General features: G+C 35.7%; 2 protein-coding genes across 3 annotated transcripts; both read left to right on the forward strand.

Moving 5' to 3' along the window:
* Nucleotides 1-696: 696 nt before the first annotated feature.
* LOC136064950 (uncharacterized) lies at nt 697-1,884 on the forward strand. Its single transcript, XM_065767443.1, has one exon. The coding sequence runs from the start codon at nt 697-699 to the stop codon at nt 1,882-1,884; it is 1,188 nt and encodes a 395-aa protein (XP_065623515.1).
* Nucleotides 1,885-11,799: 9,915 nt separating this feature from the next.
* On the forward strand, nt 11,800-20,854 carry LOC111990303 (membrane magnesium transporter). 2 transcript variants are annotated; one of them, XM_065767436.1, is made up of 4 exons: nt 11,800-12,078; nt 12,214-12,266; nt 12,388-12,488; nt 20,425-20,854. In XM_065767436.1, the coding sequence occupies exons 1-4, from the start codon at nt 12,006-12,008 to the stop codon at nt 20,516-20,518; spliced, it is 321 nt and encodes a 106-aa protein (XP_065623508.1). In that variant the 5' UTR covers nt 11,800-12,005; the 3' UTR covers nt 20,519-20,854. The 2 variants fall into 2 exon arrangements, with proteins under 2 accessions (XP_065623508.1, XP_023877861.1); XM_024022093.2 differs by lacking the exons at nt 11,800-12,078; nt 12,214-12,266; nt 12,388-12,488 and adding exons at nt 16,500-16,776; nt 16,916-16,968; nt 17,090-17,190.
* The last annotated feature ends 355 nt before the right edge of the window (nt 20,855-21,209 follow it).

The following is a 21,209-nucleotide window of genomic DNA, read 5'->3' on the forward strand; positions in this document are numbered from 1 at the left end:
GGAAAAAGATAGCTCAGGTCGTCTATGAAACCTCATCACAGGAAAAAGGAGCTTCACCAATGGAGTCAATACTCGTCCTTACCTCCTTCATCCTGAGGAACAAAGACGAGGCATTGTGAAAATGGCTCGTCCGTCCTTAAGGATGGACGAGCCAGCGTTATGATAGCATCTCGTCTTTGGCAGAGGTAGAACGGACGAGATGAAGGGTTGCTTCTGCTCTCAATGAGTGCAATATTCCAGCAACCGTTCCGCAGTAAATGATCAGTTATGAAATCCGAGTATTATAACTGCCATAGCGGTTGCAAGCGGTTACTCTCGAAACCCACAACAACTTGAGAAGTTACAAGGTAACCGTTTTTGCCGAACACTATATAAAGGGCACGTTGGCAGAGAAGCGAGGTATGAAAAATTCTTCTAAAAAAAAACATTTTCTGGATAGCGCTTTCTTTCTTTAGACGACTAGTGACAATATTAACTTTGCCATCGGAGGACCCTGGGCCGGCACCCACCGGTCTCCTCTGATCTAATTTTGTTTTACAGGATTCTCTTCAAGATCAAGACCCGAGAATCTTCAGCCCACTGATTTCTGTAAGAATATCAGTTGGCGCCGTCTGTGGGAAAGAAATCAGATTGTATTCATCGCACTTGAATTCTATTTGCCAGTTTTACTACTTCTTTCTCTGAAAAAGGGCTGAGATGGTCCGGACAAGATCAGGGGCTACCAGTCCAGGCCCCCAGGAGAGTAGAGACGCTTCTAGTAATCCCCATCGCGGTCAGCAATCAGCGCCTGCCATGCAGCCCCCTTCTGCCCAACAAATGCAATCCATGGCCGCTGCCATGGCAGAATTAACTCGCCAGAATCAAGACTTGCAAAGGGAGATTAATTTTAGAAGGCAAAGGCATGAAGCTCGTGGGGACGAACGTGAACAAAGTCGGGAAGGTGAAAGAAACCTTGAATCTGAAAATCAATCAAGGGGTGCAGCTTCACAGAGGGTACCACATTTGGAGAAAGAGGTGGACCAAATGAGGAAGGTCATGGACGAAATGAGAGAGAGCATGAGAAGGACCAATCCTGTAGAAGATTTGGTTCACAGAACTGACTCACCTTTTGTCTCATCCATCAATAGCCACCCCTTGCCACCAAAGTTCAAGATGCCCTCTTTAGACTCGTATGATGGCACACGTGACCCTTTTGACCATATTGCTACCTTCAAGACTACTATGCATCTTCAAGGGGTTCCGGATGAAATAATGTGTAGAGCCTTTCCAACTACCCTTAAAGGGCCTGCGCGAGTCTGGTTTAGTAAAATACTTCCGAATTCAGTAAGTTCTTTTGAGGAGTTGAGCAAATTATTCGTTAATAACTTCATTGGAGGACAGAGACATAAGCGTTCCTCGTCCAGTTTATTGACCATAGAGCAAGGAGAGAATGAAAGCTTGCGCTCCTTCATCACACGCTTCAATAGGGAAGCCCTGAGCGTGGACGAGGTAGATGACAAGCTATTGTTGGCAGCTTTTCATAATGGGGTCAATTCCAACTTGTTTATACATAAACTTTATGAGAAAGAACCTCAGTCCATGGCTGAACTCGTCCATTCAGCCCAAAACTTCATGAATGCAGAAGACGCGGTTATAGCTAAGAAGAGGAAGAGGGCGGAGAGAATGGAAACAAATCCTATTCGTCATTCCGAACAGGGTCCTCATTCAAAGAAGGGACGGACGGAGGATAAGAGAGACCGAGAGAAGAGGGTAGGTCCGTCAGCAAGGAACCAACAGTACACTCCTTTGAGCGTGCCACTCGAGCAAGTCCTGTTGGGTTTTTGTATCTCATTCAAAAACACACGTAGCGGAAGCAACAAAAACACAGATCTACTTCAATCATGAAAGATAAACATGTAACCATGAATTCTAGAATCAAAGAATAGAAAGTGTACCTTGATGCAGTGGATTTCAAAACCAAACTTGAGAATACCTTCAATCTTCATCTCAATTCCACGTGGTGCCCAAGATGTGTGGTCTCTCAATCAGTCTTTTTGTACATAAACTCTCAAAGAAAAAAAAAACCTTCTTCTTCTCCTTGTGGAGAAAAACTGATTTCTTTTTCTTTGTATCTTACGTACGTTGATTCTCAAAGTTTCTTTATTTAATAACACTTATTAAATAATGACTGATTTCTAATTGGGTTAGCCTTTTGGGCCTACCCAATTGGGCTTTAGTTTGTGGCTTGAGATGGGACCAAAGGGACCAATAAGACACTAGCTCCAATGGGCCTTGGGCTTTTCCGTCAACTCTTGACAAGTCTAAAGTTACCATTAATTATATTCAATACCACTATAAGAATATAATTGCACTCTAGGCCTTATCTATAAATTATTTCCCAAGACTTTATTATATATTCAACCCCTTCATTAAAATATTCGTAGTAATACAAAGTCATTAATATTGACTGCCACTTTGAAGGTTACTACATCTTAATCCTTGAGTACCCGGTTTAATCCTTTATGTTATTCATCATATATTTATGAAATCCAATTCCATAAATATATACTTTAGTAACTCTTTACTAAAGTGGTTGGGCCCAACACTCTGAATAACCAAACCCATTAAACTTATCTCAAGAGAATATTTTATATCTCCGTTAAGAGATTATGAATTCCATCTTGAGAATACATGTCCCATCAACACTAAATGCGGCTGCCCAACATACTGAGGTTTTGACCATAACTTATAGATCTCACTCCTGATATATCAAAGCAACCTACATCTCATGATCAGGTCCATTATTCTCTCAGGATTTAGAGTTGATGTAAATAGAAGTCGTGAGCTTTATTATTCATTTGACAGTCATTAGGAGAATAATAAATCTCACAGCGGTCCAGTTCAATATGTCTTAACTCTTAAAACATATCAACATACCAACTAGAAGTCTCCACTTCCATGATCAAGACAAATCATCTTAGTTGATATGTTATAGTCTTCGCAGATGAAATGCCCAATTTCATCACCGACTACGAACTAAAATTCTGAGTTTACAAAGAACTTGTGATTTATATCTTTCTGTGACTTTTCACATAAATCACATACTATGCATCTCATGGACTAAGATAATGTCCCATTAGTTCATAAATGGTCTCATGCAATTAAACAACTTAATTATTCATGACATGCCAATAAATTGGATTTTAGGGCACAAACCCTAACAATATCCCACTTGCCCTCAAAGACAATTTACCACTTATCCGACACTTATCTCCCTATAGAGTAATTCATAGTCACTCTAAGGCAAGGCTTGGAAACAAGTTTCAGCCAGATTTAATGCATAAATCATCTTTTCTACTACTACTACTCACGTATTCATATCTTCTCAAATGAGATGATACTTACGCTTGATGTGTATCTTCACCACCTAGGATGAACACATATCTTGAAGTCCAACTTCATGAATCACAATCAAACTAAGAGTCAGTATTCGTATGTCCAGTTACTATCAAAACCTTACTTTTGTGGAAAAGTATATAATCCCTCATTCTCCTAAGATATTTGAGTATATGCTTTACTCCCACTAAAATAAGTGATCTTTGATTCACTTGATATTTGCTTACTATGCCCACCGCAAAATAGACATTTAGCCTAGTATTTAGCATAGCATAAAGACTTCCTATCGATTTGATATAAGGAACCGTCTTATATGCTCTTCCTTTTTATATGTCTTAGGACTATAGTCCTATATAAAGGAACTTCAAACTTTAAAAGGAAAGAATCCTTTCTTAAAGTATTTCATGCTATACTTGGCTAGACACTAATCTATTTAAGCAATTTAAGATAGACCCAACATCCTAATTTCTGAATTTTAACAAAGTTATAATTCTTAGGATGTGACTAGTCTTTCCCAAGTACTTTATATCCAACTGGACTAGACAACCAAACACTCCTTTGATGACAATAACTCTATATCATTCTAAATGATTAGAATGTCGTCAACATACATTAAGAAATTTATTATTCTATATAGCCTTTACACACATAAGGCATTTTAAATACTTGATCAAAATCAAACAATTTGATTTCTTGATCAAAGATGATATTTTATGATTTAGATGCTTGCTTTAGTCCATAAATGGATTTTAAGCAACTAGCATACTAAACACTACTGGTTCTTTGTTATGAACAAGTCTAGTTACATCATATAGATGTCTTCCTCAAGATTGCTACTAAAAGAAGCTTTCTTGATATCCATTACCATATTTCATCCTAATGAAATATAATGGATAAGAGAATCTAGATAGAGTCAAACTAGACTATTGGTGAAAAAATCTTTTCATAGTCGAAACATTTCTTTTTGAATAAATCTTTTCGCTACTAGTCTTGACTTTGAAGGTTTGCACCTTCAAATCTATCAATCTCATTTACTTGTAGACCTATTTGAAAACAATAGGCTTAATGCAATTAAGCACCTCTACAAGTTCTAGACTTTAAGTAGAATCTAATTCTATTCTCATAACCTTGAATCAGTAATCCACATTCATATCATCTATTGCCTTTACGTAGGACCGAGGATCAAATTCATATCCTTGTGGAATGACTTCAAAAGTTTATCCCAAAAGTATGAATTTATTTGGTAATCCTCCCACTACGATATTGTACCCGTGTATTAGCTATATATCTAGAATAATGTATTGTGGTGTATCTAATACAACCATCTCATTTCCAAATATACTTTATAGTTGTCCTATAACAAATTTTGACATTTTTCTTCTAGAACAAAATCTACCTTTACTTTGAAAGAGCCCTATTCCTCCTTTATGTATGCACTAACTTAAAGATGTCATTGAAACTTTATTCCTTTACAAAAAGGAACCCTAGATCATATTATCCTCTAAATAGAATTCATAGATTGTGAATATAACAAAATAATGGTTCTAAAAGCCCATCTTTCACCAATCTTGAATACCATTTAGATTAATAAGATCTAGATATAAGTGCCAAAATATACAAAACCAAAGGATGGAAACTTTCTCTTTAAAAAGTAAAACATATAAATTTCCATCTAGAAAACAATCATGGACAATGCTTAGCTTTACCAAAACAGAAAAAATTTCCTTTTGGTCATGCTTTTGAGACTAATTTCCTTTTGGCAATTACTAGGGCAACTAACTTGTCCATCTGTTTGGTATTATAATTCCTCTTCTTATCACCCTTACCTTTCGGTTTAGGCTAAGAATTTGAATTAAATCATATTGATCCTAGCCTTAGCTTTTAGGATGTCTTCTGTTACATAGAATTCATTAATCAATTCAGATAATATAAAAAGAATTTATTTTCAAAACAATCTGAATTGATCAAATGATTCTAACAAGGACTTATGGATCATATCCATATGAGATTAACATTTAATCTCTACATCCAAGAATTCCAATTCATTTTAAGATTAAAACATTTTCATAAAATGATATAGAATTGGAACTCCTTAAGCCTTTCTTAGCACTCAATATGATTCATACCAAACATCTCATTTAGACTTGATATAAAGTCTAAGTTTAGTACTAACTCTTGCATCTCATGCAGTAGCACAATTGAGATAGAAGCCAATATAACATATTAGCATTTCAATGGAGACTATGATCATATCATAAGCTATCTTCCATAAATGCATCATGTATAGGAAATTATGACAATGCTGAATCAAAACATGAATATTTACTTCAGCTCCTTTAAGCACCATGTCCAAAATTATTTCTTAGTTAATGTGATTCAACTAAAATAGTAGCTAGAGGACAAAATTTATGACAACTTTATTTTGAGACCTTGAACTTAAATACCAGGACATTATCATTTTGCACCATAACCATATAATATGGAACCCGAAAACATACTATACTAGGTGCAACGACAACCTAATCCCGCAATTAATATTCCTCAGCATAGAGTGAATATCAATCACTATGATCAGGCGAGAATTATTCTCTTTATTAATGCTATCATGGTAACTCTTACCAAACAAAAATAATTTGCCGCTTTTCCTTTGGCCTCTAAGTAATAATAGCAAGAACTCAGCATAGAGGATGCTATCAAACTTAGTCTAGTGTACACCATTGTCTAGAATCATGTGTAGCCACATTTCATCCCTTTAACAGGCTTATTTTGTAGTACCATGATAAAAACACCCTCCGCATGGAATGCAAAGCTCGAGGCTAAGACAAGGTGTTTGATCAAACCACTATAAACCAGGAAATTCAATCTTGTAGTACCATGAAATAAACATCCTCCGCATGGAACGCAAGGCTCGAGGCCAAGACGAGATGTTTACCCCACACCACTATGAACCAACAATGGAGGCCGTGAGATCCAACCCTTGTATCTCTCTCCCACTAGAAATTTTAAACAAGTGAAGTGTCTTGAAATCACTGTGATCTAATCACAATTTTAACCCTACACATCAAATGTGTTTAATTGTTTAAATTCAATGTGATGTAACTATGTCACGTCACAATAGTGTAACGAACATTCGCGCTATCACAAAAAAATTTAACCTTGTAATCCGTGAAGTAAATACCCTCCGCATGGAATGCAAGACTCGAAGTCAAGACAAGGTATTTATTCACATTACAATAAACTTAACAAAAGGGTTATTTCATCACTCCCACTCGTTATTTGGGTTTTTCTTCAAATAATTGTGATCCCATCACAACTAATAACCTTGAACTTAATTAAAGACTCTAATCTTATTAGAATCACTAACTAAAATGGAAGTCCTAAACTATTTAGGATTCCTTAAACACTAACGAATCAAAAATTAGTTATATAGAACTCTATCCTTAATTTACTTAATTTACTAGATAAAGTATTCTAATCTCATTAGAAACTATATAACTTTAATTAGAATTTTAATCTCATTAAAAACCTCTAATTAAAATAAATTAAGGACTATTAATCATAAAATGATTTAGTACCAAGAGTTCTATTAAACTAACATCTTTGATCTCATTAGGTCTTTTAGTTAGAACTATGTGTAATCTAATCACACATAACCTTGCTCTTAAAAAACTTGAAAACACTTAGAAAAAATTCCTAATTTTATTTCTTTCGATCGATCGAATGTGCCCCTCGATTGATCGAAAAAATTAAAATATTTGAACTTGACCTTCTGACTTGTTCGATCGATACTCGATTGCCTCTCGATCGATCAAAAACCAAATTCGATCGATCGACTATCAATCGAAAATCAATCTAATTAAAAGGTCTGATCACTGTTTCACTCGATCGATCGAAAGTGATTTTCGATCGATCGAAACTCGTGAAACTTGAATTTCCAGAAATTTTCTAAGGCAGTTTTCTAGGGTTTTTCTTGAACAAACAACTAACCCTTTTTGAGTTCTCTTCCAAAAACACCTTTTTGATTTTATCAAGGAAGATTTTCAGATCAAACATTAGGGTTTTCAATATCAAAATCAAGAACCCTAATAATATTAGAAACCTTGAAAACACTATCCTAATCTCATTAGGAATAAATTTCTTAAAGGATTTCAATTGGGAAACATAATATGTTAATTCTATCATTAACATAATCAATAGATTATAAATGACGTTTCAGAAAAACATATTCAAACAAATATATATATATATATATTCATCATGTTTCCCAAAAATAATAAGCAAACCATGGCATATGAATTCTAACGCCAACACTGAAGTCAAACTAATGCATTTAATTGGCACTATTTCGATTCCAGCGCCAACTTGTTAAGTTCTTCTCTTTGAAACTTAACAACACTATACATTACCGTCTGCTCACAATATTGACTTATATTCCAGTTTTAATTAAAAAACTTTAACAACTGATGCCAAAGAGGAGTATTAAACGGTTACATGTACATCAACATACACCATTCCTCCGATCATGTTTATAAACTTATCTTCAATCACTAAAAACACACGGCAGAAAACAGAAGTTACAGCCGTGGCAGCAAACATATCTCATATATTAATCACAAAATCAAGGGTTTAAAGTTTATAGAACAAAACATTATGCAGAAAATTTTTACTGCAGAAAACTAGAACATCAAGAAAACGATTTTTCTTTAATTCTAAAACTCAATCACATGTTATTCAAACATGATATTGAAGACCGCTCTGATACCATTGTTGGGTTTTTGTATCTCATACAAAAACACACGCAGCGGAAGCAACAAAAACACGGATCTACTTCAATCATGAAAGATAAACATGTAACCATGAATTCTAGAATCAAAGAATAGAAAGTGTACCTTGATGCAGTGGATTTCAAAACCAAACTTGAGAATACCTTCAATCTTCATCTCAATTCCACGTGGTGCCCAAGATGTGTGGTCTCTCAATCAGTCTTTTTGTACATAAACTCTCAAAGAAAAAAAATTCTTCTTCTCCTTGTGGAGAAAAACTGATTTCTTTTTCTTTGTATCTTACGTACGTTAAACTATTCTCATAGTTTCTTTATTTAATACCACTTACTAAATAATGACTGATTTCTAATTGGGTTAGCCTTTTGGGCCTACCCAATTGGGCTTTAGTTTGTGGCTTGAGATGGGACCAAAGGGACCAATAAGACACTAGCTCCAATGGGCCTTGGGCTTTTCCGTCAACTCTTGACAAGTCCAAAGTTACCATTAATTATATTCAATACCACTATAAGAATATAATTGCACTCTAGGCCTTATCTATAAATTATTTCCCAAGACTTTATTATACATTCAACCCCTTCATTAAAATATTCGTAGTAATACAAAGTCATTAATATTGACTGCCACTTTGAAGGTTACTACATCTTAATCCTTGAGTACCCGGTTTAATCCTTTATGTTATTCATCATATATTTATGAAATCCAATTCCATAAATATATACTTTAGTAACTCTTTACTAAAGTGGTTGGGCCCAACACTCTGAATAACCAAACCCATTAAACTTATCTCAAGAGAATATTTTATATCTCCGTTAAGAGATTATGAATTCCATCTTGAGAATACATGTCCCATCAACACTAAATGCGGCTGCCCAACATACTGAGGTTTTGACCATAACTTATAGATCTCACTCCTGATATATCAAAGCAACCTACATCTTATGATCAGGTCCATTATTCTCTCAGGATTTAGAGTTGATGTAAATAGAAGTCGTGAGCTTTATTATTCATTTGACAGTCATTAGGAGAATAATAAATCTCACAGCGGTCCAGTTCAATATGTCTTAACTCTTAAAACATATCAACATACCAACTAGAAGTCTCCACTTCCATGATCAAGACAAATCATCTTAGTTGATATGTTATAGTCTTCGCAGATGAAATGCCCAATTTCATCACCGACTACGAACTAAAATTCTGAGTTTACAAAGAACTTGTGATTTATATCTTTCTGTGACTTTTCACATAAATCACATACTATGCATCTCATGGACTAAGATAATGTCCCATTAGTTCATAAATGGTCTCATGCAATTAAACAACTTAATTATTCATGACATGCCAATAAATTGGATTTTAGGGCACAAACCCTAACAAGTCCTTATGCAAATCAAAGATGAGCCTTCTTTAAAGTGGCCAGAAAAGATGAAGAGAGATCCCAACAAGCGCAATAGAAACAAGTATTGTCGCTTCCATAGAGACCATGGTCATGACACGGACGAGTGTTTCGACCTGAAGCAGCAGATTGAGAATCTCATCAGACAAGGGAAGGGAAAAAGATAGCTCAGGTCGTCTATGAAACCTCATCACAGGAAAAAGGAGCTTCACCAATGGAGTCAATACTCGTCCTTGCCTCCTTCATCCTGAGGAACAAAGACGAGGCATTGTGAAAATGGCTCGTCCGTCCTTAAGGATGGACGAGCCAGCGTTATGATAGCATCTCGTCTTTGGCAGAGGTAGAACGGACGAGATGAAGGGTTGCGTCTGCTCTCAATGAGTGCAATATTCCAGCAACCGTTCCGCAGTAAATGATCAGTTATGAAATTCGAGTATTATAACTGCCATAGCGGTTGCAAGCGGTTACTCTCGAAACCCGCAACAACTAGAGAAGTTACAAGGTAACCGTTTTTGCCGAACACTATATAAAGGGCACGTTGGCAGAGAAGCGAGGTATGAAAAATTCTTCTAAAAAAAAACATTTTCTGGATAACGCTTTCTTTCTTTAGACGACTAGTGACAATATTAACTTTGCCATCGGAGGACCCTGGGCCGGCACCCACCGGTCTCCTCTGATCTAATTTTGTTTTACAGGATTCTCTTCAAGATCAAGACCCGGGAATCTTCAGCTCACTGATTTCTGTAAGAATATCATATATTAATTATGATAAAATATTTTATAAATACAAAATATTACCTTCTTTCTTGAAACACTTCTAAAAAAATTTAAAATTATTTGATATTCTATGCAACTCTTACTTAATCCTACAATGATATTGTAAGGACTAGATTTGGATCTCCCGCTTAAGAAGTAATTGGATTTAAGCCCAACAAGCCCAAGACAATAAATTTGTAGAAAGTGGGTCGAAGAACTATACTCTAATAAATGAAACAACAGCTAGGCTTGGTTTATCAATTAATCAAATAAAACAAAAAGTATGTTTGAGTAAGAAAATTGGTCCTCAGCAAAGTCCAAGGAGCTCTGTTCTTATATATATTGGATGATAATGGTTACAAAAGTAGTTTTTTGTTCTTTTTACTTATTTTTTCTCTCCCCTCTCTTTCTTCCTTCTTTCTAATTTATATACTACCTTACATTTTCATCTTTACCATCCACGTGTAGGTCAGATTTACTGGTGTCGATCTTTATCCCATCAACCACTCCCTAAAGCTCTTAGGTAACAACTGTAAGATTAAAAAATATTGTTTAGGCATCATTTCCTCATTAATGCGGCCAGAGTGTTGGTTGTCAGACATTTAATGCGGAGGTAGCAGCTTTTTCTGGAGATATTTCATGGCCATCCTCCTTTCTGTTTATTTCTAGTACTTGTCTTCATCCATGAAATGGTCTAGAAGGCTGCTCTTGTCAATAAATCACATCTTCAGACCTCGGCGTTGGGTGGCCGAGAAGGATTGCGTCCTCGACAAAGCCTCCTGGGCTATAATGACCAACATTTTGTCTTCATCTATTATTATGGGCCCCTCTTTACAGTACTTTCATTCTCGGATAATTTCTTATCCTTGACCTGGGCCTCAGGCCCACCATATATGCGGGCATGTATTTTTGGGCCTTTTACCCCTACAAATATATTTTTAGTGGTAAATTTTGAAATGTTGAAAATTTCAATCATTGAAATGTTTTGAATTTCTTAGAATTGTACTTAAGTTTTATAAACTTTTTTTTTTTTCATTAAAAAAATTAAAACTTTCAATTCCAAATGCCAACAAGGCATGTTAATATTTCATTTTGAAATTTTTTTTATATACATTATAAGTGGAGGAGGGGATATGCCATTTAACTTAAAGATCATTAACAGATTTTTCTATTTTGTTAGGTAAATCACAGTGACAACAATTGCATCTATAAATTTGAAAATATTAGAAATTAATAAAAATATTGTTGTTACGGATAATAATATCTCTATTTTTTTTTATCAAATAATAAATTCAAAGATTTATATATTATTGAACTTTTTTTTTCTCTTATTTGTAATGCAAGGAAGATTTTTAAAAAATATGCTTAGGTTATATATTTATTTATGTAAAAAAATTACAGGTGATTTCAAAATTTTCAAGTTGATTTGACCCACCAAAGCCTAACCCATTGCCCATTGGCCAGGTACTAAAAGTGAAACCAAACGACATCGTTGGGTTAGATTTCGTGGTGTACTAGGACAAAAACAAAGAAGCTCCAGGTGAGACGGTGGAAGAGAGAGTGTTTTGCACAGACGAACTTTGGCTTTGTGTGCTTTGCTTTCTCCGAAGGTCTACGCTAAGCGATCCGTGCAACCTTCGTCGGAACCGATCCCGGAGCTATCTCCTGCCGGAGATCGGAAAAGGGTCTCAGTTGAAATGGCTTTAGGCTTCGCGGTTGGCGTGTTTGGGGTCCTAATTCTCTTCCATGCCGCCTATTCAACTATTCAGTGTTAGCCCCTAACACACAGTCATAAATACATATATAGTTATTTTATGTATCTGAAATTCATGAATTTGAGGTTTAGTTTTCTGGGTATTGAATATTTTGCTTTGCTTTGCTGACAGATTTGATTTTTGGTTGCAGATAGGGGTTTGTTGAAGATTATGGAGGAAGAGTTTTCAGGACCTCCAATGAATGTGAGTAAAATAATAATTACAATTGTGCTTTTTTCTTTCAATATTGAATTCTGGGTTTGATTTATTTTGGCGTGTTTGTGGTGTTTTGATATGAATCTGGGGGGGTTTATTGGGAGTGCAGGTTGTGGCTGAGTTGCTTTTAGGGCTAGTGTTCTGTATCTGGGCAGCGCTGACCGTGCCGGGGAAGTTTCTTTCGATTCAACCCTATTCTGAAGAGAATAGGTATGGTTTCTCTCTGTGCGTTCTTCATTAAAATTTAAGAGATTTTGTTTAATTTTGATGGAAGGTTTTATTATTCATAGTTAGATTGAATCCTGAGACCACTGACATTAGAGTAGTTGAGAATTAGGCAATGTCTATAGCATTAATCTTATGCCTTACAAAAGCTGTGGTAAATGTTAGAATTGAAAAGGACCAAGCTTCATTTTATCTAGTGATATGGGGGTCTAATGTTGCCATATAAGAAGCTACTTGCATGATTATTTTGTGATATTGACACTTTTATATAAGCTCAGAACTGGATGCATCAGCAATCAGCATTCAATAGTTTTCTGAGGCTGATCAGCTGTACATCAAATTGCACTTCGTCCCCCTCTGAGATAGGGTGGAGGCTGGAGAGTGAAGTCTTGGGTTCTAGACCCGCTGGTAACTGCCAAAAAAAATAATAGCTATGTTGAATTGTCTTCTGAGAGGCAAAGTATCAGCCCCATGCCTCTTGCAAATTGATCCAATGAGGTGCATGCTGTAGTCCAGCATTCATTTTCCACATCAAACAATTAAGGATGTCTCTCCTAGGGATATTAGATTAAAACGTATCCAAGACAAATCAACTTACTCTAATTCCTAATCGTTGAAATCTCTAACGAACTGAATCTTCCTTAAATTAATGAAGGATGTAGAAATTTCAATTTTGAGTTAAGGCAGTAAACATCTATTATTAATGAACCAGAATTGAAGGGTCCTAAATGTAAAACTAAATCAGAGGCAGGATCTGATTTAGATATTACCTGCAACAGACTCTGCAAGAACAAGTTTTGGGTTACTTGTTACACTCCAGTCACTCGCTAGAATTACTTTGGCCCCAGCTTCATGTAAATACTTAATGGTGAAAAGCGCATTGGAGACTGGTCGGGTCTGCTGGTCCAGTTCTTCCCGAAGCAGTATGGTAGAATCAAATCTGACCATGACGACTTTTGAAGCAAGCCTCTCCTTGGGAAACTTTCTAAGAGTTTGTATGGGTGGAATAGCATCCAATTCTCCTCCATTAGAAAGATAAGCCAAAGGAAAAAACCCTGTTTTCACAGTAATGCCACTGCTGACCTACAACAATAATTTTCAGAGACCTCAAATGATGTAGTGGAAGCCAATACAACTACAATAACTGGAGGACACATTTCCTAATCTTCTTCCACTAAAAATGACCAATATGAAATTTTGTATATTTAAGTATAAGACACACTATCAATTAGTGAACAGAAATCTCTTAGGAGGGGTTCTTTTTGCATGCTTCTGTTGTACTCTAGTTTCAAGAAAGGTCATTATTTTACAAAAGAAAAATAGGATAAATCGCCAAACAAAAATCAGATGAACAAACTGCCCAGAAAATAAGAGATAAGCTTCTTTTCCATTACAATGTTACATAGCATGGAAGTAATTATTCTCACAAATAGGCGCTAGGCAACTAACTATATATAGTGAGAATAAGAATTAAACATTTTACAACTGTTACCACACATAGGACTAACTTTGAATAAGCACAAAAACGAAGTGGAACATTATTATAGTACCTTACATTTGAAAAGGCTTTCAACACGACCAACTACCTCACCTGTCAAAATTAAGCTCCACAGTCTCAGCAAATTAACATGAGGGAAAAAAAATGTTGAAGTTGTTTTTAAGTTGTATAACCTGGGAAAGACAATTGAAGACCATGGTAATGGTGTTTCTGAAGAGCACAGTTTCCCACATATGAACACGGTTTTTGCTGAAACAACGTTGTGGGTCTATCTTTGTAGAAATTGAATTTGTTTAAGAAGAAAGTTGGTTGTACTAGATTAAGAAGCTGACCCATTAAACTGAAACTGTAACTGTAAGTGGCATTGATTAAATAAAATGAGAAATACCACAGAAGAATAGCAAGAATCTCAAAGAATGCAACTGGGCATCCAAAACTTTCATTTTTATCTTCTTATTTCTTGTTCTTAAGCGCAGGGGGTGACGTAGCGTTTGGGTTTCACCGAAAGATGTCGAAACTTTATCAAAAAAAAAATTTGTCGAAACGTTGCGTTTTGCTAAATAAAGCGGTTTGTAAATTGACGAAACAACGTGTGCCTTTTTCTTTTATTGTTTCAGTTTTTTATTGTTTCAGTTTATCCCACCTGAACCCCAAAAAAAAAGTATTAAAAAGTATCTTGTGTTTTCTATGTATGCAACAAGCATCTCATAGACCGATGTGATTTATTCACCGAGTGACTTCAGTGTCTCGCCACATATACCTGAAATATGATGATATGTAGGAATCATCCTGTATGAATAGGGGGATGGAGTTGTGAAAAATTGGCTAACACAAATTTGAGAAATTGTGTTAGTGGATTAGTATAGGCCATGGATCAAACATGTTTTTTAATGAAAAATATATATTTTTCCTCTTGCAGTATGTTTGACTTTTGTAAGGACTTTTCTTATCGCGGATCTGTGGAAATATTAAATAAAAGAGAAATTGGCCCGACTATCTCTCGGGTTCAATAAATGTTAGGGAATAAGTATAGTTAAGCTCAAAATTTGTAATACTCGTTGAAAAACCAAAAATGCTAGACAACAAAAGGATGAGAAATCATAAATAATGCCTTTATTTTTTAATGATTTGTATAATTGATAAAGTTTTTGATGATTAAATAAAAGATCTAAAGTTTAATCTTCATATATACAAAAAAAACCAATTGGTATTTTGGTCTAATGATAAAAAGCTATTACTAATGGTGAATATTATAAATTAAAACTCTCTAAAAAATCATAATGAATAATTTGAGAGAGAGAGTGAGAGAGAGAGAGAGAGAGAGAGAGAGGAGACTATTATGCTATTGCGAATGCAAAACATTCTTAATGATAAGGAATATGTTTACAAGTATCTATCCTACATGCTCATTCGTCACCTACTTGATAGGGAGCTTTTCAACATGTTTCGTTTGACACCCTTCGCTCGTTAGACGTGGCACTCATCCAACTTGGTACTCGTCTGACATGGCTTCCTCGTTCGACATGTGCACCAGTTGAATGATTGAATCATCACCTTGCCATATGAGTTGCCTGTCTTAGGTTGCTCATCTGTCACCTACATGGACGAACAAGTGAGAACATAGCTCCTTGAACAAACATTTTACTCTACATCTATACACGTGTGAAAACTGATACACATCACACAAGAAGGTCCTCCTACAATTTTGTACCCACCAAGTATGGGAGGTAGAACCCAGTGATCTTGGTGCCACTAACCCACTCTCTTCATTATGTTGGTGGCTACACTCCAATGAACGTAGTCACTCTCTCTCTAAGTTTATTCACTACGCTCTTGAACCTTTCTTTTTCTCATTCTCACTTTCTTAAGGACCATAGCACTCAATTTTTTTTAATATATATATATATATATATATATTTTTTGTGAAATTACTATTTATAAAATATATATTATTTATGATAAATATTTTATAAATACGAGATATTACCTTCTTTCTTGAAACACTTCTAAAATTTTTTAAAATTATTTGATATCCTGCACAACTCTTACTTAATCCTACAATGATATATTTTTAGGGGTAAATTTTGAAATGTTCGAAATTTCAATCATTGAAATATTTTGAATTTCTTAGAATTGTATTTAATATGTATCAACTTTTTTTTTCTTAAAAAAATTCAAACTTTCAATTCCAAATGCCAACAAGGAATGTTAATATTTCATTTTGCAATTTTTTTGTTAGTTTTATTTTTTTAATTTTTTTTTTATATATACATTGTAAGTGGAGGAGGAGACTTACATATTATTGAACTTTTATATTTCTCTTATTTGTAATGCAAGGAAGATTAAAAAAAATGCTTAGGTTATATATTTATTTATGTAAAAAAAAAAATTACAGGTGATTTCAATTTTTTCAAGTTGATTTGACCCACCAAAGACTGACCCATTGCCCATTGGCCAGGTACTGAAGTCTAAAAGTGAAACCAAACGACATCGTTGGGTTAGATTTCGTGGTGTACTAGGACAAAAACAAAGAAGCTCCACAGTGAGACGGAGGAAGAGAGAAGAGTGTTTTGCACAGACGAACTTTGGCTTTGTGTGCTTTGCTTTCTCCGAAGGTCTACGGTAAGCGATCCGTGCAACCTTCGTCGGAACCGATCCCGGAGCTATCTCCTTCCGGAGATCGGAAAAGGGTCTCAGTTGAAATGGCTTTAGGCTTCGCGGTTGGCGTGTTTGGGGTCCTAATTCTCTTCCATGCCGCCTATTCAACCATTCAGTGTTAGCCCCCAACACACACTCATACATACATACATATATAGTTGTTTTATGCATCTGAAATTCATGAATTCGAGGTTTAGTTTTCTGGGTATTGAATAATTTGCTTTGCTTTGCTGAAAGATTTGATTTTTGGTTGCAGATAGGGGTTTGTTGAAGATTATGGAGGAAGAGTTTTCAAGACCTCCAATGAATGTGAGTAAAATAATAATTACAATTGTGCTTTTTTCTTTCAATATTGAATTCTGGGTTTGATTTATTTTGGCGTGTTTGTGGTGTTTTGATATGAATCTGGGGGGGTTTATTGGGAGTGCAGGTTGTGGCTGAGTTGCTTTTAGGGCTAGTGTTCTGTATCTGGGCAGCGCTGACCGTTCCGGGGAAGTTTCTTTCGATTCAACCCTATTCTGAAGAGAATAGGTATGGTTTCTCTCTGTGTGTTCTTCATTAAGGTTTTATTATTCATAGTTAGATTGAATCCTGAGACCACTGACATTAGAGTAGTTAAGAATTAGGCAATGTCTATAGCATTAATCTTATGCCTTACAAAAGCTGTGGTAAATGTTAGAATTGAAAAGGACCAAGCTTCATTTTATCTAGTGATATGGGGGTCTAATGTTGCCATATAAGAAGCTACTTGCATGATTATTTTGTGATATTGACACTTTTATATAAGCTCAGAACTGGATGCATCAGCAATCAGCATTCAATAGTTTTCTGAGGCTGATCAGCTGTACATCAAATTGCACCTCGTCCCCCTCTGAGATAGGGTGGAGGCTGGAGAGTGAAGTCTTGGGTTCTAGACCCGCTGGTAACTGCCAAAAAAAATAATAGCTATGTTGAATTGTCTTCTGAGAGGCAAAGTATCAGCCCCATGCCTCTTGCAAATTGATCCAATGAGGTGCATGCTGTAGTCCAGCATTCATTTTCCACATCAAACAATTAAGGATGTCTCTCCTAGGGATATTAGATTAAAACGTATCCAAGACAAATCAACTTACTCTAATTCCTAATCGTTGAAATCTCTAACGAACTGAACGTTCCATCTACACATAGTTCCTTCACTTTGATGCTGAAGATTAGAGTTAATTGAGGCATCTCAATTTTGGGTACATGTACATCTCCTTCAAAGATTGATTTCCATACCATTTATCATGCCAAAACATCACAGTTGCCCTTCCCTGCCTTAAAGTGCAGATGATCCATGAATCTCTCCCACCCTGTCTACTTCTCCATAAGCCACAGCCATGGGTACTCCAGACCCCCTTCGTGGACCATTCTCCCCACTCCTATCCATATTTCAAAGCAGTAAGCTGTCTCCACAAATACACGACTTCTTGCCCAAATCACCAAAGCTATTTCCCCAATAATACTTGATTGAAAGTGTCCAATTTCCTCAGCCCCAACCCACTATTTTTTTATTGGTGAATAAATTGTATTCCATTCTACAAGATGGATTTTTCATCAACACCATAGATAAAACTCCCTCCATCCTGTTAGCCTTTTCTCATCTTCTCAATAATAGGATTCTATACTACCAGTTGAGCTATACTGCCAATGAGCCATAGCTCAACTGGCACCTCCTCCCCTAAGTTCTAGGTGGAGGGTGAGGTTGTGGGTTCAAGACCCATTGTGTGTATGTGTAACTTACCAATCAAAAAAATAATTAAAAATAATAGGATTCTAAACAGATCTTGCCTTAAAAGGATGATCCTAGAGAAATACCTAGATAATTTATTGGAAGACTATCACTTTTACACTAAGAAGCAATGACACGGTATTGGTACAGGTACGGGTATGGGTGCATGAGCAATTTCTGAAAAAATTATAACATGACATGTCCGGTATGAGACCGGTATGAAATGGGTATGGAACCCTAAATGAAGTGTTTGTGCTTCCTAGCTTTTACAGCACATAACTTCTGCCATGTCTTCTAATATTTCAACTTCCCCAATTTGAAGTATCTCACTCTTACCCAATTTCAGTTTCAAACCAAAAATCATGTGAAAGCACATACGTATGAGATAACGATGTTCCATGTTTGCTTTACAAAACAGTATGGTGTCATCTGCAAAATCCATATGAAAACAAGCCAGGAGCAAAATCATTTCTCATTATAAATCTTGATGGGTAACCACCCTCCACAGTTCTCACTAGCATTCTACTTAGAATTTCCATTACATGAATGAAAAGCAAAGGTAAAAAGGGAACGCCTTGCCTCAAATCTCTGGAACTACTAAAGAAACCTGATGGAGTACCATTGACCAATACTGAGAAATGCATTGTGCTTATACATGTCCAAATCCAAGATCACTTTCTCCCCAAACTCATTCTGCATAACAAGTATAGTAAGTAATCAAGATCCTTGCATTAATTGAGTTAGTTCACAGTAAATCTTGTTCATTTTACACATTAAATTTCCCAGTTGAAGTACCTATTTCTATGAATTTTTTTAGCTCTTTTCAGCAACGAGACTGATGTAAACACTCATGCTATTTCTTGCATGGTTAAAGAGTTACTTTGTATGTTTTGTTTTGTAACGCTCTAAGGAAGCCCGCTGTTTCGAGCTCTCCTTTCTTTTAATAAAATATGTTGGTTGCGACTTGTGAAGATTGAATGTGTAGATTCTTGAGGTGGGGTTCATGATTCAATTTATTGTCCACATAGCCACTATTGGAGATTTTCAAATAAAGGTCCCTAGCGATTGAAAAAAGAGTAATTTCCCATGGATTTTTTTGGGTTCCATGACACTGTTTCCAATTCATACTTCATAAAGTTGAAAAACTAAACCATGAAGTTTTTTGCATTGTGAGGATGAAACAGGTTAGTTAGTTATTTCCATGCTGTTCAATGGTTTTTTTTTTTTCTTTTTTTTGTGTGTGCGCTAAAATTTTTTTTTTTTTTCTTTTTTTTGTGTGCGCGCTAAAAAAGGGTGAGGGGGCCGATCAGTGTGACTATACTACCTAGGCATGACCATAGTAGCTCCTCTACCCACTGATCTAATAGTGTAGTAAATGCACATCTTAGCCTTCACACATGATGCATGGTTAACATACAATAGTAAGTAGTAACAAAACAACATGGGCCCATTGACCTTGTATCATTTGATTTTAAATTATAAATGCTAAATTGGAAACATATCACTGGGTGTTCTTGGACAGATAGACCCTAGAAGGTTTATCTGACTCCAGATTAACTTCACTGTTTTCTCTATCACTTCTGAATTTAGCTCCGCTGTACGTCCTTTTTATTTAATTTCCTCCAAAGTCAGATATTAATTGTTCTAGAAAATGAGAGCTTGCATGTGCATGAGGGGGCTAAGATACACCAGCAAATTCTGGCTACCCTTTTTTTACCGAATCTATTAATACATCATTCTAAAGAAAGTTGTTTCAGTAGAGAACTGCTCAGTTGCTTTCCCCTGTCACTGTGGATATACTTTTGAGTCAGAAGTTTTGATGATGCATATAGCTTTGTAGCTCAATAGGCACTTTCTAAGAGATATCTAGGGTTCAAATCTCCCTTTTCCCAACTACCGAATTATTATTATTTTTAGAAGTGTCGAATGATGGCTAATGTGCTTGACCTTGTAATATTGACTTTAGGATTATTATCTGGATAATTGACATCAAAATTTGTGTATTTTGGATGCAGGATAGTTTCTTTACCAGCCAATTCAGACTTCATGATTTTCAACCATCGGGGCAAAGTCTTTCCTTTGGAAATGGATGTGAAGCTGAAACATTGAGTTTCTATGAAGTAAAAGGACTCCCTTCATGAGAATCATTTACCAGTCTCTTTAGAACTTGGAAAAAGAAAAATGGTGGCATGTGGCCTATCACTATGCTGTTCCCTGTGTTTTTGCTGTTTAGATGATGTTAGTGTATCATCATTTTTAAACTTATTACAAGAATTTCTTGTCTCCATTGGCTACCTTGGTCTAGCAATTTAAACTTCGAAATTTTTAATGTATTTATTGATAATCTAAACGAGGTTTGTTAGCATTACCCATGACAGCTAGGCCGGCTTGTGGGCAATGAATGAACGTTGGCAAATAGACACAACTCAAATCTTACTTTTTCCACTTTTTCATGGGAAGTTTTTGAGATGCACTCTGAAATGAAAAATGCTGGCGTTTACTGGATTTTCTAGGTTTATGATTTTATGTCCATCTTAGTTAACATGAATGGACAAAAATGATCAATATTAGTTTTCCATTCGGTCATACATTTGGTTGATTTCAGCAAAAAAAAACATAGCATTTGGTTGAGGTCGAGACATCCATATTTTCCTGAAAAGATACCAATATACTCGTTTGCACATCCAACTAAGACTTGGTAACAAGCACAACAATCTTGTAAAGCTGCTTTTGGTTGTACCGTTGTACCGAGAAAACATCAAGGAATGGTGAAAGAGTTAGTTCAATCCTCCAATTTTTA

Source organism: Quercus suber, unplaced genomic scaffold, assembly GCF_002906115.3.
Source record: "Quercus suber isolate HL8 unplaced genomic scaffold, Cork oak 2.0 scaffold_806, whole genome shotgun sequence".
Lineage (NCBI taxonomy): Eukaryota > Viridiplantae > Streptophyta > Magnoliopsida > Fagales > Fagaceae > Quercus > Quercus suber.